Source organism: Punica granatum, chromosome 7, assembly GCF_007655135.1.
Source record: "Punica granatum isolate Tunisia-2019 chromosome 7, ASM765513v2, whole genome shotgun sequence".
NCBI classification, from domain to species: domain Eukaryota; kingdom Viridiplantae; phylum Streptophyta; class Magnoliopsida; order Myrtales; family Lythraceae; genus Punica; species Punica granatum.
In genome coordinates, this window is record NC_045133.1 from 7,962,327 (window position 1) to 7,989,034 (window position 26,708).

Here is a 26,708-nt window from a genome sequence, read left to right on the forward strand (position 1 = left end):
GCTACCTACCATTCTTCCCTCCATTTCCATCTTAAGTTCTCAAGGAAGAAGGCAGTTGGCCCCCAAGGCTCCCAAGTCAAGTTGGCTCCAACACTCCACCAGCATCCCTCATCCTCCCCCCCCCCCCCCCCCCCCCCCCCCCCCCCCCCCCCCCCCCTTATTACCTCTGTGAATGCCCGATTCGGCCCCGGTACTCCGGAAATGGAGGTTCTCGAGACCGTTCCGCTTCACGCACAGGCTCAAGTTCAAGGGGCGACTTCATCTTCGATGTTCAGTATTGATGCCGTGATCGCTCTGTGCGTGTTCTTTGCTCTGCTCTCAGCATGCATTATCATCGGGCATCTCCTGCACGGGAACCGCTGGGCTAATGAATCGATCACAGCTCTTCTGCTGGTGAGTCCGATAGGAAGAAATGTTTAAACAGTAATTCGGCCTTTGTTGTGTCCTGTCTTGTGGTGGTGAGCGCGTCTGGTTCGGTCCGCAGGGTTTGCTATCAGCAGGAGTGGTTTTGCTGTGCACTAAAGGCAAGAGTTCGCGTTTGCTCTCATTCAGCGACAACTTGTTCTTCCTCTTTCTACTTCCGCCGATCATCTTCAATGCTGGGTAAGCTCTCTCTCGCTCTTTCTTGCAACGGAGTACCGAATTTTCTTTCCGAAGAACTTGCTAGTTCCTTATGCTAATGTATTTATTATATGACGCGCTGCTAGTGCGAAAGCCATGCAGAAAAAGTTTTGCGGGCTCTGAATTGCGTTGTTTTTTATGTTCACCTACCCGGCGGAGAATTTAGAAAAATGAAGTGGTCCCGGAAGTAAGATGTTTTCACTTATCAATGTATGGAAAGAGGAGGAATCAGTTAGTTGTGACTTGCAGTTTATTGTAATGATCGAACTCCCTTATGCGGTTCAGGTTCCAGGTCAAGAAAAAGCGGTTTTTCAAGAACTTCTCGACCATTTTCTTGTTTGGTGTGCTTGGCACATGTATCTCATTTTGTATCATTTCACTCGGTAAGATGTCTCATTTTGTATCATTTCACTCGGACAGATCATGCTCTTTCTTTCTTTTGACAGTTACTCTCCGGAATCTGCAGGTGTCTTCTGGCTGTTCCGGAAACTTGGTGTGACTGCTCTTGGTGTTCAGAATTACCTAGGTGAATTTCCACTATCGGCAAAATGTTTTAATACATCTCTCCTTAACTCATCCACCTACAGTAATGCTCTGACCACCGAAACTTTGTACATCTCCAGCGATTGGAGCTATCCTCTCAGCCACTGACTCAGTCTGCACATTGCAGGTACATGATCAAATTTCGATTCTTGACATAAGATTCCCTGCTTGAGGACAGCTACAAAGTAACTTAGCTATAACTGAAATAACGGTTTGTTCGGTGTAGGTTCTCAGTCAAGATGAAACGCCCTTCCTCTACAGTATCGTGTTTGGGGAGGGAGTAGTGAATGATGCTACGTCCATCGTTCTCTTCAATGCAGTGCAGTCCATTGACTTCAGTAATATCAATGGGCTCATCGCTCTGAAGTTGCTCGGAACCTTTCTCTACCTTTTCTTCACTAGTACTGCACTTGGAATCGCTGTAAGTTGAATTCCTTATTCTCTTTCCACAATTCTTCTAATTATTGCAATATGATATTCAAGGATATGGAATTCAAGATATCGGCTAAGCCTGCATTCCTCATCCGATGGACTTGGAACTATTGTGATATTCCAGTCAAAGCATTTTCATTGTTCGAATGAATTGCAGAATTATAAAAAAAAAAATCACCAATCTCGTGTTAAAAGTTCTAGATTAAGGAATTTTCTGCTGATCTAATAACTCATATACAATCTGAGATTATTTTACGTGCTTGTTGCCTGATGATCTCATTTTTCTGCCTCTGTGTGCGATTCTTCACCAAACTTTCTCAGGCCGGTCTTCTAAGTGCTTACATCATAAAGACACTCTACTTTGGAAGGTAGGGAAGGAATACGCAGTACATTTCCTCGTCCTGCTCTCGACATGCATTACTTTATCATGTCTGATATTCACAGTTCATCAAGTCCTTACATTTTCTCGACTTTCTTGACAGACACTCAACAGATCGTGAAGTCGCTCTCATGATGCTGCTGGCATACTTGTCCTACATGTTGGCAGAGGTATTCAGAAGACAATCGAATTTCTATACATTTCGCTCGAAATTTGTTCTTCCAAATGGAATTAGATGGATCTTTTCAGAGCTTGGAGCAGAGAGGTTCAGACTCTGTGACTTGCTCTGGTCAAACAATCGATCTTGTTGGTAAATGATTGAGTTTTGTGCAGCTTTTTGATCTAAGTGGAATATTGACGATTTTCTTCTGCGGCATAGTAATGTCGCACTATACATGGCACAACGTAACTGAGAGTTCACGGATCACAACCAAGTAAGAAACACATCTCATCAAGAAGATGTTCCTTTTAGTAAATGCTATAAGATATACTCATGATGATCTCTACCCAAACTCCTCAATATGCATGAGAACTCCTTTGTCTGACGGAACTTGGCTAAAGTTTTGATGTACGATCTGTTTAATGATTTACAGGCACATTTTCGCGACCATTTCCTTCATTTCTGAAACTTTCATATTCCTGTATGTCGGGATGGACGCTTTAGATATCAACAAGTGGAGAAATGCAAAAGCGAGGTATCTTTTAACCTCTGTGTCTCCAATCTTAGAATTACATGCTACTAGTCAAGTAATTCGTTATTTTAACAACAAAAATTCTGTTTAATTGGGTTAGGTTGTGTTGTTCCACACAATTACCGATATTTCTGCACTGTTCGCGAATCAATCTAAATTTATGCAGAGCACACGACTTAATAATCCCTGTAACATTTTATTTGCTTTGATTCAGTGCAGCAACTTCAATTGCGATCAGTTCAACACTTTTAGGTTTAATGATGATCGGTAGAGCAGCCTTCGTGTTCCCACTCGCAAATATATTGAATTTCACGAAAAGGAGCGATAGTGAAAAGATCGTGTTCCGGCAGCAGGTAATTTTATCTGTTTGATTTCATTTTCAATTGCCTTATATTCATAGTGCATTTTCTAACTCGGTATGCCATAAAAAAAAAAATCGTCAGTTTATAATGTGGTGGGCAGGCTTAATGAGAGGTGCAGTTACCATTGCTTTGTCTTACAGTGAGGTAACTCGGATAATTTCTCCACTGTGCAGTGAAATTTTTTATGCATTCGGTTCTTAGCTGATAATTTGTACAATCTTTGACTGTTGCAGTTTGCCCGAACACAGAAGACATCGGCAAAGGACAGCGCACTGATGATCACTTGCACATTAATTATTGTCTTGTTCAGTACAGTGGTAAGTTCATATGCTTGTAACTCGGTTCTGTTGTTGCCAGGATAATTGAGCTTTGCAGTCTTTTTCGATAAAGGCTTTTCTGGAGTCGATAGTCTGTTGCATTGGGGAAACTTCGAGAACTTCAAAGTCTCATTGAATTGTTTTCCATAAATTTTCTTCATTTATATTGCAGCGTGTAATTTATTCATAATTGTCATTGTTTATTTTGTTTTTCCAGGTATTTGGCTCCATAACCAAACCTCTGATTGAAGCAGTGCTGTTACGGCACAGAAAACCAGCGGTTTCAGATGCAACTGACATCCCGAGCCTCGAGGACCTGAGACTGCTCTTCGTTGAAACAGGGGATCAGGGCGACCAAGGTAACAATGAAATGCCTAAAAGGAGCAGTCTCAGTTTGCTGATAAGGTACCCAACTTGGACCGTCCATTACTTGTGGCGGAAGTTTGACGACAAGTTCATGAGACCAGTGTTTGGTGGGAGAAATTTCGTCCCATTTGTCCCGGGATCGCCAACTACTACTGCTGATGAAGGGCCCGAGAGTCCCTGATTCTCGGGTTTGGCTATTCATTTTTTGCCCTCTTGTTATATATATTCATAAATCTTGATATTCATTTTGCGGTGGGTGGAGTATACAGTCGAGCTAAATATCTGATTGTATAGAGGGATATGAATCAAGGAAAAATTGGTAAAGTTCTTGTTTTCCGAAGCAATTCCCTGCTGATGATACATCCAATCGGTTGTGGTGGACGACCTGCTTGTAATTTCGAGAATGCCGGTTCTGGTCTCGTATGTCCAGTCCACACCAGTCCAGTGATCCATTTTATGCCATCTTCTTTTGTGGAACACACGCAATCCTGTTATTAAGAATGACTCGATGCATATAACGTCCTAGTTAGAAGCCAGATACACGATAAAATAATAAGGTAACTGATGTTCCTCACACCGAATGCCATGTTAGGCAGCACATCAGCCGCTCAGCCTCGGTTATGAGTGGGGACAAGGCTGACCATGGCCGAGCTGTGCACTTCAAGCTCTGTGAGCAATGTGAAGTTGCGAGAGTGCACCATATGATCCCACAATAACCCAAAATCAGGCTGAGCTTGGACAGGAGAGATGGCGGACCTGCAAATGCAGAGATCAAACTTTGGTTCATTTGACAGCAGACAAGGTTAGTATGGACAATCAAGTGGTCGGAGAGCCTACCCAACTGTGGCTGAATACAGAGCCAATCCAGAGCCATGATTGCCAGCCCCATCAATCCGTGATGAAGGCCTTGGACTCACCGGTATTTGGCTAGTCCGTAGGTTGACAAATCCTCGAGGGAGTCATAGCTTAGGCTAGTTTGTTCAACTATTTACAGTCTCTACAATATTATGAGGATGATTGAGGCAAAGCGCTGGCTTGCGGATGATAGTGGCATATTATTGTATTTCAGCTCTAATGTAGCAAATTTTGAAGGGAAACTACGAAACTTATTAGAGCACTTCCATTGGAATCCTATCATTTTATGGGAATCACATACTTATTCCATTGGACAATATATATATATATATATATATATATATATATGGCTAATAGATATTCATATAAAAGAAAGTGAAGTTTTTATTTAGGTACTCAACAATTTTCTAATTTTTTATTTTCTTTCACTAATAAAATTTGAGTCTATCTATATATTATGCATTAAGTTTCCCTCGTCAACGGATTTTAATCAGAAAAAAATTTACCACGTCTTTTTACATGAAAAATATGAGCAATTGGATTTTAAAAAAAGTCTCAAGAGTGTAAGCGTCAAGTTTCAAAATCCGTTTTACACGCACGTCCCCAGAGAAAGATATATTGCCAATTAACTCGTACAATTTTGCATGGGGTTAATCACCTAGAAAAACACAACCTTTTCATTTTTTTCTAAATATAACACGACTTTTAGAAAATTGCACATGAAGGCATGACTTTTGTTTTTTTTTTCTTTAAATATAGCACAACCTTTAGAGAATAGCATAAAAAGGCACGACATTTAAATTTTTCTTAAATATAACACGGTTTATAAAAAAATAACACAGTAAGACAAGGCCTTCAGGTTGCGATTCTAGCACATTAAAAAGGAAGATAGCACCCAAATCCAGTCATATAGATTTAGAGGTGCTACAAATCGTCTACTACATGTGAAAAGATTAAGATCTTAAAATTATACTTTGGCAATTAGAATGAGAATACAAGATCTTGGATACTATAAACACGAAGGAGTAATGAAATTGATGACAAGATTACTTTGATTGTAGGATTCTTTATTAATTCTTTTAATTTTCATGATAAGGTTAATACGTGGAATATAATTTATCAATTTTTTCGTAATAGGTGATAATTCATCTAATCTTTTAAGTTTAAGAGTATTTTCTTTTATATAAGAACCCATATTAATTATTCTCTATATTTTTGGAGAAAGTTTTTACCTTTTATATTAATGTCATATATATATATATATGTATACTTAAGCACTGTAATCCAAAAAATATAGAGAAAACTATCTATTTGATACATGAAATTTTATTTTGCCATCGCTTTGGGACATTAGAATTTTGCCATCAAAATTTACATGGACTTCAATTTTGTTTGTCAAAATGATCCGGTGTTAAATGTGACTAACTAAAATCTTATGTGGCTTAACGGCGTCAGAAAAATTAATAAAAAACAATCAAACAAAACAACATAGTATTGGGCCAATTTTAGAGTTTTATATTCTTTTAATTATTAGAATAAAAAGGAAAAGTACGGGGAAAAAAAGAAAGAAAGCGGGGAGCTCAGGTGGGGCTCAAACTCCCCCTTTGGTGACCTCCTCACAAGCGAGGTCACCAGAGGCATCAGAAAGCCTCCGACTACCTCGCCTTGGGAGAAGGTCGCCAACGAGGGTGCCCCACCCGAGTTCCCCTCATAGTTCTAAGAGAGGAAACAGGGGTAGCTCGAGTGGGGCTCCTCGGCGACTTTACCTAACGGCAAGGTCGCCGAAGGCTACTATGGTAAGGAAGATGGAGGCTATAGTAGCCTCCGACGACCTCGCCTTGGGGAAGGGCCCCACTAGAGCTCCCCTCTATTCCCTCCCTCTCTCTCTCTTCCTTTTTTTTTCCAATAGAGAACGATGTTGTTTTGGATAATGTGACCCAAACGACGTTGTATAAAAATAAATCAAATTTTATTTTAAAATAAACCGTCTTTGTTTTAGGCAATGCGAAATAAGATGACGTCATATTGGTTTATTTGTTTTAAAATATTTATTTTTATTTATAAAAAAATGGAGAGCCGAGAGCCCCCACCGGAGCTCCTTTTCTGTTCACACACATAGCATGGCGGTAAGAACATGGGATGCCAGGGAGTAGACTTGGGTTCCAAGCGTGCATAGGAGGGGGAGGGGGGTGCACAGTGCACCCACACATTGGGGGTGCTGTGGGGTCTTGTGGTTTAGTCGAAAATCAAAAAGTTAAAAAAGATTAAAAAATGAAATTCCGAATAAGGTTTCCCTTGGAATTCTGAGAGATTTTCGAGGGAATGTTTGGAAATTTCCGGAGGAATTTTCCCTAGAAAAAACTAAAGAAAAAACCTGTCAAAAAGTCTGGATTTCCGATGGAATACCAAGGGATATTTTCCCTCGACAATCCCAAATTTTCTTGTGGTAATAGTTCCTTTTCTTATTTATTCTTGGGTGATATTTATTTCTTCTTTTCCCTTAGAAACAAATAGAGGTGTGCTTGTTGATTTACAAGATTAGGATTTACATGTTTGTTAAACTGATTTGATAAAAGAATAAAATTGTACCCTACTATATGTAGTAGGGTATAAACTATAAAGTAGTTCGAAAGTCGGGTGAGAATTATTTATTTTCAATTAATAGGTTAAAAACAGCTCATGATAGCGGAATGATTGATCCGCATATTTTCCATTGCACCTTGGGTAATAATGGGAGATGTGCCCCGTATATTGGGGCATTGAAGTGGTGTTGGATGTAGAGCCCAGTCCTGATAGGATTTTTAAGGAAAGCAGGATCCAATTTAAAGCGTAGGGTACCCAAGTTATCATCCTCGATGTTGATGACAGCAAAGTAAGTCCACTTATGGCAACTTTTAAACTATCCTCACCCAGTCTCTGATTTGAATTTCTGAAGTGGGTCACTTATTATCACATAATCACCATATTATTTGAAGACACGTACAACAAAAAGAAAAATTCACAACTTTAATCATAGTCTCTATTTTTGAGTCTTCAAAGTGGTCTCACAATTTGAATTTTTTTTAAAAGGAGCAAAAACTGCAGCATTGCTGGTGCAGCCTAGGAGCTACCACGCGGCAGCCGCCCATTAGTCTTTCGTTTGAGAGATGGAGCGCAGGACGTCTCTCCCCCACTTCTCTGATGTCGTCACGTGACTTCAAAGACGACGGTGGAGACCCGCACTGTAGATAGTCTTACAAGGAGTATCCAACAGAGAATGAGCCACCACAGAAATAACCTTTGATGAGCAGTGGCTGTTGAGATTTTCTTCATATCTTGAAGGGTTCATGGACTCATCGAGCTAATTGGTGACGATGAATGATTATTATAGACCCTTTTATTTTTGTTTACGATATTACACCCAAGCCACGCCATTATGAATTCTTGACTTAGAATTTAGAAAAGATGAATAAAACTCGTTCTTTATAGTATTCTAAATATATCTTCTTCTTTTTTTTCGGTGCAAACTCTAAATATATCTTTTCCCTGGTATATCATCTCATTGTTCTTTGGGCCTTTCCTGGAAGTGCTGATTAGAAGGCATGAAAGTTTCCTCAAACTGCCTCTGCTACTCGTATTGGACATGAACTAGGCCACGGTGGACCCGAGTTATCGCGGCCTTATGACTTGGTAGTACCACGACAAGATTGACGTTTCCAATTAACATGTGAAATAAAAGAGGATTCAAACTTTTGAGTCCGTGCATACAAGAGCAACGCATTAGCCATCACGCAAACACTCATTTACTTGTTTGATTTTGGCATTTTTATTATTTATCACAATATTCTATAGGTATATTCTTTTATATCTCCTTGTCTCTCCTCCAATCATCCCTAAAAGCCCTAAAGAGAACGAAAGAAAGGAATAAGGCAGCAAGGACAGGTCCCTATAATATAAGGAACCCGGACTACCAAGAATAAGTTTCACATTTAAGTACAAGTGGCGAAGCTAGTAGCATATACTTCTATCTGCATGCACCTCTCATAAATCCAAATCGAGCCGTGTTGACTAACTAAAGAGTTAAAAACTCTTTCAGTATAAATTTTCTTTAGTATCGTACTTCTTGACATATCATTTATTTACTTTTTCAATCCTCAGACAAATTGCATATTCACACACGGATCTCGCAAATGCTGCAGGGATTGAGATTGATGACTTTGAACAATCAAATTGATAATATAAAAAATATTTTTTTAGCAATCAAATTATAAAACTAATGTTATCAATCAGATTGCCGACGCAAGCGTACGTCATATCTGCAGAAGTTGCTGGATCAATTGAAAGAGTCCTCCAGCACTTTGGGGATTAACATTGAATTTGAACAGCATATTAGGTCATGATCCCGTATCTCTTCATCCTAAACAAACTCTAGCCTGAGCTGAGCTGACCTGAGAAAGTCGATGGAGATTTAGAAATAAAACACTACAATTTGCTTCTAATTTTCTTTTAATTTGTTCCCATATGTATTTGGGTGGGTCTCGTGATGATAGATATGATTAATTCAAAATAAAGAGACAGGAAAACAAACATGGTCAAGAAACATTATAATATTCACTAATTTGACGATTAATTACTCGATTAACTGTTTATTCAAACAGAAATTTCTCAGAAGTTTCTGGTGATTGACAATATGAAATCAAATTATTATAAAGCTAATGTTATCACTGTTTATTTGGAGAAGAATTTACATTATAAAAATAACTCATTCATACATCCACACGGGAAAAAAAAAAAAGATTCATTCATTATTACAATTGATCTTAAGTGGGGCCCACTCCGCTAAGGACCCCCTCCCCCACCTCCTCAATCACCTCCTCAAAGAAAAGGATATTTGCAGTTCATTGTCGGCGACATGGGGGTAGCGTGGGCAGGGATAGGATACGGTGTAAGGGAGGTTGACCGGCTACTCGATAGACAGTCACCTTTTTCAACCGTTGGATCTTGGAAATGAAAATCCAATGGCCAATGTACTATTGTCACAATGAGTCAAACTCATCTTAGAAATTTACTTACAATTACTTTACTGGAATGAAGTTTCTCAAAAGCTGCCGGACATTGACTTTGAACAGTAGAGTAGATGAGGAGCTCGCCTCTTAATTTCTTCCAGCCAAATTGTCCTGAGAGAGTTCTCATCTGAGAATTTTGGGCAGCATCTATGTATGTATGGCTACTGAGTTTGGAGCCTCTGTTTCCAATAAACGAAGGAGGGACAGTGGATCCAGCTCTGTTTTTCATAAGCGATGGAGGCACGATGTCTCTGGGTCTTATTCTCACAAGGGATGGACGTACGACGTCTTCCTAAGCTTCCGAGGTGAAGACACACGCCGGTCCTTCACCAGCCACCTCTTCCATTGCTTGGAGGAGAAAGGAGTCAATGCGTTCATAGATAACAGTCTTCCGAGAGGCGAAGACATATCATCACAGCTCATAGACACAATCAGGAGCTCCCGGATCTCAGTGGTGGTCCTCTCGAGAAACTATGCCAACTCAAGTTGGTGTCTCCAGGAACTCTCTGAGATCATGGAGTGTAGGAATAAGTCCCTTAGGCAGATGGTCCTGCCTGTGTTTTACGATGTCGATCCTTCAGATGTTCGGAAGCAGGCCGGTTGCTTTGGAGAAGCATTTGCTAAGCATGAAGAGGACAAAGATAAGGAGACCGTTGCTCGGTGGAGGGCTGCTCTCACTGAAGTTGGAAGTCTATCCGGCTGGGATCTGACAAACTCTGCCAGCGGGTAAGTCATCAATTCGATTGATTAGATCAGGAAATGTGTCTATATGTGTTAATTGTTCAATCATTTACTAGCCTAAAGAATCAGTTAAGTATTATTCCATTTCATTTTGATGTTATCTTATCATTCAAACATTGCAATGCATCATTCACTGCTATATCATCTCTTTTCATTGTTACTCCTCTATATTAGATATAGTGCGCATCGTAACTTTTGCTTGGAATGTTTTATTATCTTCAGCACAGAGGCGAAGATTGTGAAGGAGATTGCTCGTAGAATATGCAATGAACTTAATAACGCATATCTAGATGTTGCAAAAGACCCTGTCGGCCTTAGATCTCGAATGATCCGTGTGAATGAACAAGTAAATGACCCCTCTGATTATGTTCGCTTTATCGTGATTTGGGGGATGGGAGGTATCGGGAAGACGACTCTTGCTAAAGCGGTTTTCAATCAGTTCTTCCACGGTTTTGAAGCTAAATGTTTTCTGGCCAACATTAGAGAAAATTCGGAGCAGCCTAATGGTCTGGTCCATCTACAAGAGCAGCTTCTTCATGATATTCTCAGGTTTCAGAAGATAGAAGTAGGAAATATTGACAGGGGAATCAATGTAATCAAGGAAAGACTGAAGAGCAGAAGGGTTTTGGTGGTTCTTGATGATGTAAGCCATCGAGACCAGTTGAAGGCACTTGCAAGAGAGCGTGAATGGTTCGGTCCCGGCAGTAGAATCATCATAACAACTAGAAACCAGGACTCGGCAAAAGAGATTAATGCGGACTGTATTTATAAGCTTCCGCCGCTAAATGATCATGAATCTAGACAACTATTTAAGCAATACGCCTTTCGAAATTGTGATCCCAGTGCAGAATTTTTTGAGCTAACAAAAGACGTTGTAAGTTACTGTGAGGGCCTACCTTTGGCACTTGAAGTATTGGGTTCTTATTTGCTTGAGCTAAGTGTGGAAGATTGGAAGAGTGCACTTCATCAACTAAGACGAATCCCTCACGGCGACATACAAAAGAAACTTGAAATAAGCTATCATGCGCTTGGGAGTGAAGATGATAAGAAATTATTCCTTGACATCGCTTGCTTCTTTGTTGGTTGGGATAAGAATCTTGTGGTCAAGGTATTGGAGGCTTGTGACTTATTTGTTGGGCTAGGGCTTGATGTCCTCTCCAGGAGGAGCCTTGTCAAAATCACCTACAATAACAAACTGGAAATGCATGAGTTGATTCGGGACATGGGGAGGGAAATTGTTCGCAGAGAGTCTCCGCATAACCCGGGAAAACGGAGCAGATTATTCTCCCAGAATGACGTCCTTGCCACACTTCGAAACCACTCTGTGAGTATGGAACCAACCTTGATAAGTAAACACAAGCATATAACACTTATCAGAGGAAGATTTCTCGCTCGAAATTTAAGAATAATGTCAGATTTTGGAAGTTCTAGTGGTTGATTGCCTGTTAATGCTTTTGCTGAGTTTTATGTGTTGCTTGTAGATGTGGATTGAAAATATTATAAGTTATACACAAGACAGGCTCAATATCTGTATCTATGAATATACTGAACAGAAGGCTTGTGCAGGTAAAAGTTTTTTTTTTTTTTAATAATATTTATTCATTAGTCATATTACTGAAAATAAAAGTTTAAATGGTGTCCATTGGAAAAAATCAGGAAGAATAATTTACTTTTATCAACTGTCATGTTAGAAAATGTTATTGTGCCGTAAAAATCTATAAGCATATAATGAACCCCTTGGAATCCCTACGAACAGGTCCTTTTCCCTTTTAAAGTATTTACCAAGTATAGGCAAGAAAATTTTTGGACCCCCGGGTCTTGGGACGTGCAATGTCGGTGGTCCATGATAGTGTGAGAGGCAATTCCTTCTTAATCTTTTGCTCCCACAGACAATTCCTTTTCCTGCATATCTCATTTCTCACCGTCCATTCCTCTCTCTCTCTCTCTCTTAGTGAGATGTTTTAACCAGTTTGATTGATCGTGCATTGCTTAGGCCTTTCTTTCTAATAAAACATGTATATGTGTATATATTTAAGGAAAAGTCTTCTGTCATCTATATGATATCTATACGATGATAACATATATTTGTGGCGTCAGCACCTACGATGGGGTGAGTCCAGTCACACCGGTCTCAGTTGCAATTGTGATGAGTCAAATATATATCTTGAGAATTTGGATAGTTAATATATATATAGATATATTTGAATGTGTTTATCCACATAATATTTGTTGGGACCTATCAAGTAAACTTGTAACTACATTATAACCATATAGGAAAAAAGACTAATTGTGTCATGTGATCGATGTGACTATTAGAAATTACTGCTCCCATTAGAAAGAGAAATTGCGAGTTATTGTGTCGGCAATTTTTTGTTTTATATATGGAGAGAGGAAGCAAGGAAAAAAAGTGAATTTTCAACTAGACTTTTTTGGTACACAATTAATTTTGTTGACACATATAAACATATATATCTTTTTTTTTGCTGAAATGTTACATAGTTTTGTTAGTTATCGGTGTGTGTTCTTGTTAGGGTACGGAACAGGTTGAAGGACTTGTGTCTAATTATTATTTGAAGTTGGCTGAGAAAGTGGATGCCAAAGCATTTGAAAGGATGAGGTTATTAAGATTGCTAGAGCTCAACAACATACATGTTGATGGAGACTATGGACTCTTTTCAAAAGAGCTAAGATGGCTCTGTTGGCATGGATTTCCTTTAGACTTCTTACCAGATGAACTCTACCTGGGAAACTTGGTTGTTCTCGATATGCAATATAGCAAGCTTCCATCGACCTGGAAAACTAATTCCAAGGTAATTGGCCTTTTGCCTTTTCAATCATTAGTACTGTTTTCCATTATAAATGACGTGTGGAAAGCCTGACTTTTAGTTTATTTTTTCCTTTCTTTTCGCAGGAGATGCCTCGCTTGAAGGTGCTTAATCTTAGTTACTCTCATTTCCTGACCAAGACTCCCGACTTCTCGGGCCTCTCGAAGCTCGAGGAGCTGATTATGGAGGACTGCAAAGAGTTGAAAGAAATTGATAGATCCATAGGTTGTCTCAAGGGACTTCTTTTGATGAATTTGAAAGACTGCGAGAAGCTTAAAAGTATACCGCACAGCATTTGCAAAGTGAGATCTCTGCAAGTTCTGGACATTCGAGGCTGTTCAAACCTCATGAGGTTACCGGATGACTTTGGTAACTTGGAATCTCTGATAGAACTTCGAGCTGATGGAGCTCTTATAATGCAATCTCCTATAAGTTTCGCTAACTTGAAGAACCTATCAAAGCTATCTTTATGCGGGTATAATAGACGGAGATCCAGCTCCATTTCTGCACTCCTATGGTCATGGATATCGAAGAGGGAAGCCCCCAAGGAGAATAATTGGCTGATTGCTTCAGTATGTGGACTAAGGTCATTGACCGACCTGAGATTAATGGACTGCAACATATCAGATGATGCTAATCTAGAGGGCATTGGGAGCTTGCAGTCCCTAAGACGCTTCCACCTTTCTGGAAGTCATCTTCGCTCTCTCCCAGGCTCAATCAGCGCTCTCTCTAATCTCCAACATTTTAAGGTGGGTTGCTGCCCAAAGCTGGAGTCACTCCCAGATCTGCCCCAAAAGATAAAAACTGTAGTTGTAAGTCGCTGTGAATCCTTCAGAAAAATCTCTCTGCCAAATACTCAAGTTCAAACTGGTATGTATTTCTGGGATTGTCCTAGACTGGCAGAGATTTCTCACTCTGGAGAGTTGAATCCTTTTTACCTGCTAAATTTTAAAGGGTGCCACAAACAGCTGTCAGCCAAGTTGAATGAGCTTATTCTAAAGGTTCGTCTCTCTCACTCTTGCTCTCTTTTCGTCGATGCACCCCGTATCATTCAGTGCATGGATTCTTTAAGCCATTTAGAAGAAAAAAGTGTTTGAGAAGTGAATTTTAACCAATATAGTCACTTCTTCACTATAATGAGAAGAAGCAAAGGAGGAGATAACTAGAAAGCACAAATATCCTAGTAAGATGACTAGAAGACCGTTTTACAGCTGCAGTTTGAGACCTAATTGATTAATTATCTTCAGCTTCTTGAATCTAATAACTTCTGTATTACTCTATGCATATATTAAAACGTTACATGTAGTTTTTTCTTTTTTGGCCCTTCACACTCATGCTGTTAGAGCGAAAGAAAATTCTAGTGACTTTAACATGTAATGCGGTATTGGGAAAACTTTATCTGAAAACTCCTACCAACCCTCAGTTAAATGTGCACGTAACTGTCTGATCGCATCCATGTTCTATGTGCAGTCTTGGCGGGGGACCGAGCTATTTGTACCCGGGAGCAACATTCCCGAGTGGTTTGAGTATCAGAGCACTGGCCCCTCAATATTTTTTCAGTTGCCTGCATGTCATAGTTGTAAGCTGAACAGAATCTTTGTCTCATACATTATATGCAACCGCATTACTACCAAGGAAATAATTGGTTATTCGAGACTGTTCAACACAACAAGGGGAAAGAGTAAATGGTCGCGCTTAGGTTGTTTACTCCCATTTACAAATCATATCAGCATATTTTCCATTGCACCCGAGGAAATCATGGAAGTCTATGAGGGAATTGAGGTGGTGTTGGATGTAGAGCCTCATCCTCATCTGATGATCAGGGCAATCGGGATTCACTTGGAAGTAGAGAAGTGCCCAAGTTGTAGTGGTATCTATATTGATGATGTTGAAGCGGGTCCAAGTCATGGTGACTCTCACGACGAGTACCCACAAGAGATTGAGAAAGAGCCCACCACAAAGATAACTGCTGGAGAGCAATGGCTGTTAAGATATTACCTAGTTGGAGTGACGGCCCGTCCAATCCTTGTGCCCAGTTAAAGAGGTGAGTGAGGTTTCAAACAATTGATTTTTTTATTATTGTTATTCATCATTGTCTTATGCAAGTCGATCGAGATTCTCTCTCTCTCTTCCCCATTTCGGTCCCCATCATCCCTCCTCTTGACCTCTTGACTTCCAAGATCATTCTATTGTTCTCGTAATTTTTTGAATTATTGTATATTTATTATATTTGATCAAAAATTTTTGTCAATATAATTTATTTAATTTTAAATTAAACATGGAGTACAGTTTTTAACATAAGTACATAAATTTTCACCAATTGAGAATCTGGGTTCTCATTCTAGCTTTGATTTCTTGCTTTGGTGGAATTTTCATCAAAAGTTTGTATCATTTATTTTAAAGAGTGTCTGATGAAAATTATGTTGGAAAATAACTTGCACTTTTCAAAATAAAAGCTTTCGTCGAAATTCTGTCATAAATTAATTTGTATTGTTTTTCGATAATTATTTTGTATTGTTTTATATTCTCTTATACTCTCTCTAAATAAAGGTTTCCAATTCATGAGAAATAAATTTGTACATGTTATAATAAATAAATATGACAAAAAATCTGTAGGAACGTAATTTAGATTTTCCTATTTCTAAATAAAAGGTTTACTTTTAGAAAAATAATTTTTTTAAAGAAATTTTTTCGCTGAATATTCCGAAGGAATTTGATTAGTGGCGCCAGGTTTACTGACGGCTGCATTTCTCAACATATATAATTTGACAGAGCTTAATCCATTGGAGAATTATGCCGATATGAATGTTTTCTAGTAGTGAGATCTAAATCACCAATTGCCCATCGGTTCTTATCCATTGCATCATCAGATGGAGCATCGAGCAGAATGTCATTTGAACTGTCGAGTGCATGCAAGTATGGGAGCAGCGAGGAGACCAGGACAAAGAGCAACAAGCCAGAAGGAAAGTGCAGGAGCACAAGCCTCAATTGCAGACCATGTTGGTGGTGGTTGGGTCTATAGATCGTCAGGTCTATAGCCTCTGGGGCCGTTAAGATATTTTATACCATAGTAAGGTGTAACTCGGATAAATTCTCTGCTGTGAACTGAAATTTTTGTTGCATTTGGTTCTTAGCTGATAATTCATACGATGCTATACGGCTGCGGTTTGCCAAAACAGAGAAAACATCTACTAGAAGATGGTGCAATGATGATCACTTGCACATTAATTGTTGTCTTATTCAGTGGTGCTAAATTCATGTGCTCGTAACTCGGTTTTGTTTTTGCCTGCATATTCCTTGCATTGGGATGGCTTAAACTGCAGTCTTTTCCTATGTTGCGACTGAGAAGTCCATGTTTTCTACGAATAAGGAAATAGAGTCAGGTGGAATCACAGTAGAGAATGATTCCGTACGTTTTGCCTTGTGATTCTCCGGATTCCATTCTTTCACAACAGAGATGCACATTCCTACCCATTGTTATCTATTGTAACCTTTTCATACGGCTTATGGTCCTGCTCAATCAAGGCACCATTGTCCTCCATCCAAGAAAACCAACATCTTCAAATTCAAGTGCAATTTGAATGTATTGCTGATCTTAATAATTTTCTTGATTTATGTTGTAGTGTCTAGTTATCTTTTATTGTCATGCTGATCTTATATTATATATATAAGTTTCTGGAGAAGGAAATGAAAAAAAAAAAAAGCGTAGAAGGGCCCCACGTGGCCCTCAATTTCCCCTGAAATCCTTCTCCACCGCCATCACTTGACCATTTCATTTGTTCTTCCTTTTTCTTTTCCTTTTGCTCTGTTCTGGGCTGAGGGAAAAACGAGGGAAACAGAGTACGATAGGGAGAGGAGAGAGGGCTGAGTGAGTTGAAGAGGAAAGGGAAGATAAGAATAGCTTCGGGGAAATTCCAAACGGAGCTTGAGCTCCGTTATTCTTATCCAAATCAAGACTCGAGCAGAGCAACGGATAGGAATTGAACTGAGGGAAGAGAAAGAGAAGGCTAGGCTTGGTAATTTTGGTTGGAGACAGGAGAAGAATAGAGAGGGGGAGATAGAGAGAGAGAGAGAGAGAGAGAGAGCTGGGGGAGGAAAAAGAGGAAAACGGAAGTCCGCCATTGACGACCTTCTCGAGCTTCGTCGAGCTCATCCGAGCTTCTCTTTTTCTATTTCATGAGCTTTTAATTGATTCCCTGGCTTTGGCCATGCTGGTTTGATGTTCTTCTTGCTTGTTCTTGTTGGTTTGGCTATTTGTGGGGAAATTTTTTTTGTTGCTGATTTATTACAGGAAAGCTATGCCGAGAATTTCATCTCAATGCATGATAGCTTTAGTGCTTGGGTTTCTTTGGTTTTGTGGAGTTTGTCTGCTCAGTCTTTGTAGTACTTTCAGAGTTAGGAGCATTCATGAAGTTCTACTCTTAATTTAGAATAAATTTTGCCGTAATGTTGGATTTTATGTACAACGGTTCATATAATGGCTTAGAGATTTTAGCATTTTTCTCTCAATTAGTTGAAATTAAGGAGTTTTTGGTTAAATATTAACTAAGCATGAAAGCTGATTTTTCTAGTGTTTAAGTTCTAGATTTATTCTTACTGTTTGAGTAGCCTATATTCAATTTATTTTTCATCGAATCACTTTAATTATCTTTTGAGATGAATTGTGAGTTATAGACTTGCTTAAAGGATGACATGAGTTCGTAAAGCCATTAGGCAATATTGTCATATGCTCAGAGTTATTGACGTTGGTTTTATTTCCTATTAGATCATGTAACATAACTGATATGAAATTTCGTTTACAATGAGTGGGGTTACTTCATAACTGGTATTATGAATTTAATGTGAATGATCTTCATTAAGTTGAAATTCGTCATTAGAAATCTATGGATAGATTAAGTTGGAAATATATAAGCATATACGTATTTATACTTGACAATTTCTATTGATTGCAATTGTCTAGGGGAAAGTTTAATCATGGGGATAGAGGAAGTTTCATCTTTAATGTTCTCATTACTAGATTAATGGAGGACTTGTTCATTAAAGTATTCCTCTGTTTTATGTAAAGTGGGGACAGTAGTTTGACAGATCTGACCTTGATATTGTGATATTATTTTGCAAATTAGGTGATATTTTATGATTGTAATGGATAGGGATAGAGGAGACCGAATATCTGAATTCTGAAGGATCGAGCCAGTGAATTATCCTTTTGTGAATTGGCTGTGAGTACTTTATTTCCTTATGAAATGATGTATTATAATTATATAAATTATTTAAGAAGAATATTGTGATAGTTAGGTTAAGAAATCGGTATTGCTATGTTGTGTGAATTGATTTGAGAGATATTGCCCTTTTATATTTCATTTTGATTTGAGATATGTTACATGTTGCCATGGTAACGTGATTGGGGTTGTGAGTGTGTACGATGATATATGAGGTGAGATGACATAGTTGCAATTGATTATACTTGTGGTTGTTTAACTATAGCCATGGGACCGCTAGACTTGACGGAATATAAATATGGGTCAAATCGGCCGCTGGACCTGGCGGAATATAACTAAGGGCCTGATCGGCCGCTGGACTAGGTGGAATATAACTAGAGGCATGATCGGTTGCTGGACCAGGCGAAATATAAATATGGGCAAGATCGGCCGTTGGACCTAGCGAAATAGAAAAAGAGGCCCGATCGGCCGTTGAATCTGACGGTATATAAATAAGGGCTTGATCGGCCGCTGGACCCGATAGAATATAAATATGGGCCAGATCGACTGCTTGATCCGGCGAAATATAAATTGAGGTCAAATCTTACCGTCAGAGGTTAATAGACGGCCCCTGCATATGAGATATGGATATTAGGAGTTAAGAATGATATGAGTGAGATGTGCGGGGTCATGATACGTTCGCAACTCTGTTGCGAGGAAATGTAACCCCATAGCTATATTGATTGATTGTGTTGTATGTTGTTTGTCTGAGCTAATTGCTATAGATGTAACGATTGTTGAGGTTGTCTGAAGTTGTTCTGTAAAAGCCGTGTTGTTTCCTAAAGCTTGATCTATCAAGTGTTTGTGTGGTGATTTGCTATGGAATGCTAAATGAATGGGCATTTGATGTTTATGCGATATTGAATACTAAAGAAATGGTTGGAAGAGTTGTGTGTATTTGTTAGTAGGACTTAAATTTATTTACTATAGTGGATAAAATTATTATTAAAATTTGTATATATATATTGTATATATGTGTGGGTGAATTGATAATTGGATTGGATGTGATTGTATTATTTATTTGAATATCTGGTTGTTTGCAATTAAATATTTATATAATAAATCATTTTGCTTTGGAATATAACATTCACTGAGATGCAGCTTCCACCTTACATATATTTTTCCATTTAAGTTAGAAGCTATGCGGGATAATCATTTTGATGTGGGAGTTCAGCATGGAAGATAGTTAGCAAGAACTTTATGTTTTACTGGTATTAGAGTTATGTATATAGTACTTGTAACAAGGTACGACCCGAAAGATTTTTTTTAACTGCTCATGGAATGTTTTAAGAAATATGATATATTTATCTTTTAGAGATCTATGATTTTTTCTAGTATATATGTATATTAGAGTTTGTTGGGGTGGTTATATATATTTTGAAGTTTATGAAAAGCAGGTTCTTATATGAATAGTTATGTGATAATGGATATCGAGAAAATTTAGGAGAAATTCTATTGAAATTTCGGGTCGTGACAGTGTAATTTTGTCCAGCCAGGTATTTGGTTCCCTAAGCTAGCCTCTACTTGAAGAAATGCTCTTATGCCATAAAAAATCGATGATTTCAGAAGCAATCGGCATTTGAAGCCTCGAGCACCTAAGATTGCTCTTCATTGAAATGCCTAAAAATGAGCAGTCTCAGTTTGGAATATCCTCAACGAATGGGCACAGAAATGGAGCTGGATCTTGGTCTATTGTATCCACATAGAGATAGCTTTGATAGGTCCTTCAAGTTTGCGATGATTAGAAAAGATTACGTTATAGGACAGTTATTAGTGTATATTATAAATATGGTTGCCTTTCCTAAAGTTTGTAGGATAGTATATATAGGAGCTCTAGCTCTTGACGTTTGAAAAGTCTCGAATATCCAGAACTTGCTAGGATCTCACTTTACAAATACTTGTAAGTGCGGGATCTTCGGACTGACAAAAGTAAGTCAACAAGAGAAACAGCTTCTACGTGTGTAATCGCTTTCCTTTTGACAATTAAATATTGCTAGGCAAAAGTGCCTTATCTGCCCTCGTGTGATATTGTGAAACCCATGATTTTTTATACACCCATATATATAGTCATATATGGTTGTAATATATCTATATATTTATATTTATATATAGAGAGCAGCTAAGTTAAAAAAATGGGTTTATTGATTTGGTTTGGGCTAAGCCCATTAAGCCCACCCATTTTTCCTATCCTGAACCTTCTGCACCTGCCTCTTCATTTCTTTGGGTTTTTATTTATTGGGACTTTGGGAGTTCTGATAATCAGGAAAAAAAAAAAAAAGAAGAGAGAAAGAGATCAAAGTGGGAGAGCATCAAATAGGGTAAAGCGTAGCTTACATTGAACTAGGTTATGGGTTATCTTAGGTATGTTACTGATTTTGCTTATACGAGTTTTTTTTCATTGATTATGTTATTCTTGATATGAAATTGGAGGAATGGGTCTTTCAAGTTGGGGATTGATGTTTATTTGTGGTTGAATTGCTGATGCTCTTGAACCTTGTCGAGATATTTGATTTTCTTTTGCTGCTACAGCTTGATTGTTTTGTAGATGTTCTTTTAAGTTAAAATCTCGAGTTGGGTGCATGAAGTAATCAGGAAAGTTATCATTTGCTTAGAGATATTGCTATTAATTTTATTTTCAATTAGATCATGGAGCTGCCCTCTAGTAACTGATATAAGGTCTTTGTTTCTTTTGAGTGGTGTTACTCTATTGGTAGTTAGTTTAAGAACTTTTGGATCGTGCTGACTATTTGGAGTTGGTTATGGAGGGAATTTTGCGAAGAATTGTTCTGTTACTTGAAATGTTCTTAATAAAGTTTTATTCTTTAATTGGGGTTCGTACTTCCTAGCTGTTATGTCTGATATTAAGGTGTATGATCTTAATTAAGGCTGGTTTCATAATAAGGAGGTTATGAGCAGATTGAATCTAACATATGATTATATGTTATGTATACTTATATATTATAATTTAATTTTCTAACGCTATTATATTTGATAGGAGACTGAGTCTATACAACCCGAGGCTCTTCTTGTTAAATAATTTTTTGGGAGCACAGTGAGTAGTTTATTCCACCATGGGTGAGGCTAAATTATAAATTAATTATATAAATGTTTATTTTGGTTAATATAGCAGAATAAAGATAATATAAGGACCTTGATGCTTATTTGTTAAAGATGAAGGTAAATGAGTTCGGTTGATTGTGATATGATGTTAATGTTATTTGTTATTATAGCCATGAGACGATCAGGCCGCTGATTCGATGAAATATAAAACGGACGATCAGGCCGCTGGACCGATGAAATATAAAATGGACGATCAGGCTACTGATTCGGCATAATATAAATTGGATGTTAGGCTCTTACTGCAGGAGAATAATAGGTAGCCCCTACTTATGAGATTTGACGTCAAGAGATTGTGGATGATACATGCGGGGTCACGGTACTGTGAGAACTCTGTTGCGAGGAATTTCGACCCTATGACTAGTATTTGTTGTACTGAAATTGTTGTTGAGTTTAGATTATATTGAATTGATGAAGGATATAGAGATTCGAGGTTGGTGAGTAAATATATAATAAAAAAATTGTTTCATAACGAGTATTGTAAGACAAGTGATATGTGATTATCTGTGAATATTAATTGGATAAGTAAACAATTTTAATACTTCATTTTATTGTGGAATTAGTACTCATTGAGATGCAGTTCACTCCTTACATATTTCTTTTTTACAGATGAGTTAGAAGTGCTAGTAGCGTTGGAGAGACTTTTGACGCCAGGGATCAGCGCGAAGAATTTTGCAGCTAGATCTACTTAGAGTATAGGTAGTAAGTTTATGTAGCATGTTAAAAATACGTCGCGATCTGAAAACTTTTGTTGAGTTAAGTCTATGGGTGTTATAAAGGATTATGTTAGATGTTCTCGAGATGGATAGGTTACTTGAGATGCGTTTATATATATATATATATATATTTATTAGAATTGGCTAGTCGGATTATGTATATGAAAGTTTATAATATATATAGCAGGTTGATTTTGAAATGGAATATTATGAATTTTAGGAAAAATTATGCTGAAATTTCGGGTAATGACACTTAATTCTCCTTTTTACTTGAAGGAGAAACAGATTCTATGAGTGTGATCGTTTTCCTTTCGTCAATTTGCTTTCACTTGAAGTTAACTACTCGACAAACGGATGTTGGGCAATGTAAAATTTGCTTGTTGATCTAGAAAGTTAGGATTTTATGTATTTTATCAAAGAATGAAACTCTACCCTACTATCTGTACTATCGGGTTTAAAGTTGTTCTAAGTATGAGCGGGGTTCATGAATGAGCGGGGTTCATGGGGATGGACTCACCTTAATCATGGGGAACAGGCGTGCTCAAGTGACATTATATAATTTAATGTAATGATTAATTACTAATTGCTTATTCACACAGGGATTTCGTAGAAGCTGTTGGGCGTTTAGATTGATGATTTTTGAACAATCAAATTGATAATACAAAATACTTTTAGCAATCAAACTTGATGATGAATCACACGATGCGCGGAATGGGAAAGAAAAACTAAATATTTTATTAATGTTTTAGTATATTTTTTAAAAAAGATTCCCTGCTTGAGGACAGCCACAAAGTAACTTAGCTATAACTAAAATAACTTACTCTACACTATCGCGTTTGGGGAGGGAGTAGTGAATGATGCTACGTCCATCGTTCTCTTCAATGCAGTGCAGTCGATTGACTTCAGTAATATCAATGGGCTCATCGCTCTGAAGTTGCTCGGAACTTTTCTCTACCTTTTCTTCACTAGTACTGCACTTGGAATCGCTGTAAGTTGAATTCCGTATTCTCTTTCCACAATTCTTCTAAGTATTGTAATATGATATTCAAGGATATGGAATTCAGGATATCGGCTAAGCCTGCATTCCTCATCTGATGGACTTGGAACTATTGTGATATTCCAGTCAAAGCATTTTCATTGCTCTAGTGAATTGCAGAATTATAAAATAAAAAAAAATCACCAATCTTGTGTTAAAAGTTCTAGATTAAGGAATTTTCTGCTGATCTAATAACTCATATACAATCTGAGATTATTTTACGTGCTTGTTGCCTGACGATCTCATTTTTCTGCCTCTGTGTGCGATTCTTCACCAAACTTTCTCAGGCCGGTCTTCTAAGGGCTTTCATCATAAAGACACTCTACTTTGGAAGGTAGGGAAGGAATATGCAGTACATTTCCTCGTCCTGCTCTCGACATGCATTACTTTATCATGTCTGATATTCACAGTTCATCAAGTCCTTACATTTTCTCGACTTTCTTGACAGACACTCAACAGATCATGAAGTCGCTCTCATGATGCTGCTGGCATACTTGTCCTACATGTTGGCAGAGGTATTCAGAAGACAATCGAATTTCTATACATTTTGCTTGAAATTTGTTGTTCCAAATGGAATTAGATGGATCTTTTCAGAGCTTGGAGCAGAGAGGTTCAGACTCTGTGACTTGCTCTGGTCAAACAATCGATCTTGTAGGTAAATGATTGAGTTTTGTGCAGCTTTTTGATCTAAGTGGAATATTGACGATTTTCTTCTGCGGCATAGTAATGTCGCACTATACATGGCACAACGTCACTGAGAGTTCGCGGATCACAACCAAGTAAGAAACACATCTCATCAAGAAGACGTTCCTTTTAGTAAATGCTATAAGATATACTCATGATGATCTCTACCCAAACTCCTAAATATGCATGAGAACTCCTTTGTCTGACGGAACTTTGCTAAAGTTTTGATGTACGATCTGTTTAATGATTTACAGGCACATTTTCGCGACTGTTTCTTTCATTTCTGAAACTTTCATATTCCTGTATGTCGGGATGGACGCTTTAGATATCAACAAGTGGAGAAATGCAAAAGCAAGGTATCTTTTAACCTCTGTGTCTCCAATCTTAATATTACATGCTACTAGCCAAGTAATTCGTTATTTTAACAACAAAAATTCTGTTTAATTGGGTTAGGTTGTGTTGTTCCACACAATTACTGATATTTCTCCACTGTTTGCGAATCAATCTAAATTTATGCAGAGCACACGACTTAATAATCCCTGTAACATTTTATTTGCTTTGATTCAGTGCAGCAACTTCAATTGCGATCAGTTCAACACTTTTAGGTTGAATGATGATCGGCAGAGCAGCCTTCGTGTTCCCACTCGCAAATTTATTGAATTTCAAGAAAAGAAGCGATAGTGAAAAGATCGTGTTCCGGCAGCAGGTAATTTTATATGTTTGATTTCATTTTCAATTGCCTTATATTCATAGTGCATTTTCTAACCGTGTATGCCATAAAAAAAAAAAAACCATCAGTTTATAATGTGGTGGGCAGGCTTAATGAGAGGTGTAGTCACCATTGCTTTGTCTTACAGTGAGGTAACTCGGATAAATTCTCCACTGTGCAGTGAAATTTTTGATGCATTCGGCTCTTAGCTGAAATTTGTACAATCTTTGACTGTTGCAGTTCGCCCAAACACAGAAGACATCGGCAAAGGACAGCGCACTGATGATCACTTGCACATTAATTGTTGTCTTGTTCAGTACAGTGGTAAGTTCATATGCTTGTAACTCGGTTCTGTTGTTGCCAGGATAATTGAGCTTTGCAATCTTTTTCGGTAAAGGCTTTTCTGGAGTTGATAGGCTGTTGCATTGGGGAAACTTCGAGAACTTCAAAGTCTCATTGAATTGTTTTCCACAAATTTTCTTCATTTATATTGCAGCGTGTAATTTATTCATAATTGCCATTGTTTATCTTGTTTTTCCAGGTATTTGGTTCCATAACCAAGCCTCTGATTGAAGCAGTGCTGTTACGGCACAGAAAACCAGCGGTTTCAGATGCAACTGACATCCCGAGCCTCGAGGACCTGAGACTGCTCTTCGTTGAAACAGCAAGGTAACAATGAAATGCCTAAAAGGAGCAGTCTCAGTTTGCTGATAAGGTACCCAACTTGGACCGTCCATTACTTGTGGCGGAAGTTCGACGACAAGTTCATGAGACCAGTGTTTGGTGGGAGAGGTTTCATCCCATTTGTCCCAGGATCGCCAACTAGTACTGCTGATGAAGGGCCCGAGAATCCCTGATTCTCAGGTTTGGCTATTCATTTTTCTCCCTTTTGTTATATCTATTCATAAATTTTGTATTCATTTTGCGGTGGGTGTAGTATACAGTCGAGCTAAATATCTGGCTGTATAGAGGGATATGAATCAAGGAAAAATTGGTAAAGTTCTTGTTTTCCGAAGCAATTCCCTGCTGATGATACATCCATTCGGGTTGTGCTGGACGACCTGCTAGTAATTTCGAGAATGCTGGTTCTGGTCTCGTATGTCCAGTCCACACCAGTCCAGTAATCCATTTTACACCATCTTCTTTTGTGGAACACACGCAATCCTGTTATTAAGAATGACTCGATGCATATAACGTCCTAGTTAGGAGCCAGATACACAATAAAGTAATAAGGTAACTGATGTTCCTCACACCGAATGCTATGTTAGGCAGCACATCAGCCGCTCAGCCTCGGTTATGAGTGGGGACAATGCTGACCATGGCCAAGCTGTGTGCATTTCAAGCTCTGTGAGCAATGTGAAGTTGCGAGAGTGCACCACATGATCTCACAATAAACCAAAATCAGGCTGAGCTTGGACAGGAGAGACGGCGGACCTGCAAATGCAGAGATCAAACTTTGGTTCATTGGCTGCGGACAAGGTTAGTATGGACAATCAAGTGGTCGGAGAGCCTACCCAACTGTGGCTTAATACAGAGCCAATCCAGAGCCGTGATTGCTAGCTCCATCAATCCGCGATGAAGGCCTTGGACTGACTGGTATTTGGCTAGTCCGTAGGTTGACAAATCCTCTAGGGAGTCATAGTTTAGGCTAGTTTGTTTGACTATTTACAGTCTACAATATTATAAGGATGACTGAGGCAGAGCGCTGGCCTGTGGATGATAGTGGCATATTATTGTATTGCAACTCTAAATTAGCAAATTTTGAAGGGAAATTACGAAACTAATTAGATCACTTCCATTGGACTATATTATAAATTTGAATCCTATCATTTTATGGGAATCACATAATTATTCCATTGGACAATAAATAAATAAATATATATATATATATACAGTGTTATCAGAACCGGACCGGATGATGAACCGGAAGGGGTACGGGATCATGGGTTTATGGGTCCAACCGGGGGTTCGATGGGTTGAACCGCTCGTTTATTTAAAATAAAATAAATA

General features: G+C 38.3%; 2 protein-coding genes and 1 long non-coding RNA gene across 5 annotated transcripts; all 3 read left to right on the forward strand.

The window, feature by feature from the left end:
* Nucleotides 1-25,717, forward strand: LOC116214688 (sodium/hydrogen exchanger 1-like). Its single transcript, XM_031550110.1, has 16 exons — nt 1-115; nt 150-393; nt 485-603; nt 907-1,004; nt 1,088-1,147; nt 1,245-1,291; nt 1,391-1,585; nt 1,918-1,964; nt 2,079-2,145; nt 2,309-2,409; nt 2,569-2,670; nt 2,882-3,020; nt 3,111-3,173; nt 3,263-3,346; nt 3,564-3,705; nt 25,368-25,717. Exons 2-16 carry the CDS (start codon nt 202-204, stop codon nt 25,553-25,555), a joined length of 1,644 nt encoding a protein of 547 aa, XP_031405970.1. The 5' UTR covers nt 1-115; nt 150-201; the 3' UTR covers nt 25,556-25,717.
* Nucleotides 9,661-16,469, forward strand: LOC116214685 (TMV resistance protein N-like). 3 transcript variants are annotated; one of them, XM_031550106.1, is made up of 6 exons: nt 9,661-10,338; nt 10,576-11,677; nt 12,885-13,163; nt 13,265-14,179; nt 14,649-15,222; nt 15,951-16,469. In XM_031550106.1, the coding sequence occupies exons 1-5, from the start codon at nt 9,770-9,772 to the stop codon at nt 15,216-15,218; spliced, it is 3,435 nt and encodes a 1,144-aa protein (XP_031405966.1). In that variant the 5' UTR covers nt 9,661-9,769; the 3' UTR covers nt 15,219-15,222; nt 15,951-16,469. The 3 variants fall into 3 exon arrangements, with proteins under 3 accessions (XP_031405966.1, XP_031405965.1, XP_031405967.1); XM_031550105.1 differs by having other exon boundaries at nt 9,662-10,338; nt 16,049-16,469; XM_031550107.1 differs by having other exon boundaries at nt 10,197-10,338; nt 10,581-11,677; nt 16,049-16,469.
* Nucleotides 19,488-22,555, forward strand: LOC116214692. The gene is made up of 2 exons (XR_004158313.1): nt 19,488-20,797; nt 22,163-22,555. It is a non-coding gene; the product is annotated as an uncharacterized LOC116214692 (long non-coding RNA).
* Nucleotides 25,718-26,708: the final 991 nt, after the last annotated feature.

Excerpts from the sequence above, each read along its gene's own strand:
- LOC116214685 (XM_031550106.1), top strand. The coding sequence starts at position 9,770 with ATGGCTACTGAGTTTGGAGCCTCTGTTTCCAATAAACGAAGGAGGGAC. Across the intron at positions 11,678-12,884 it reads CCACACTTCGAAACCACTCT|GGTACGGAACAGGTTGAAGG; the intron begins GTGAGTATGGAA and ends TGTTCTTGTTAG. Across the intron at positions 13,164-13,264 it reads CCTGGAAAACTAATTCCAAG|GAGATGCCTCGCTTGAAGGT; the intron begins GTAATTGGCCTT and ends TTCTTTTCGCAG.
- LOC116214688 (XM_031550110.1), top strand. The coding sequence starts at position 202 with ATGGAGGTTCTCGAGACCGTTCCGCTTCACGCACAGGCTCAAGTTCAA. Across the intron at positions 2,410-2,568 it reads AGTTCACGGATCACAACCAA|GCACATTTTCGCGACCATTT; the intron begins GTAAGAAACACA and ends AATGATTTACAG. Across the intron at positions 3,174-3,262 it reads TTGCTTTGTCTTACAGTGAG|TTTGCCCGAACACAGAAGAC; the intron begins GTAACTCGGATA and ends TGACTGTTGCAG.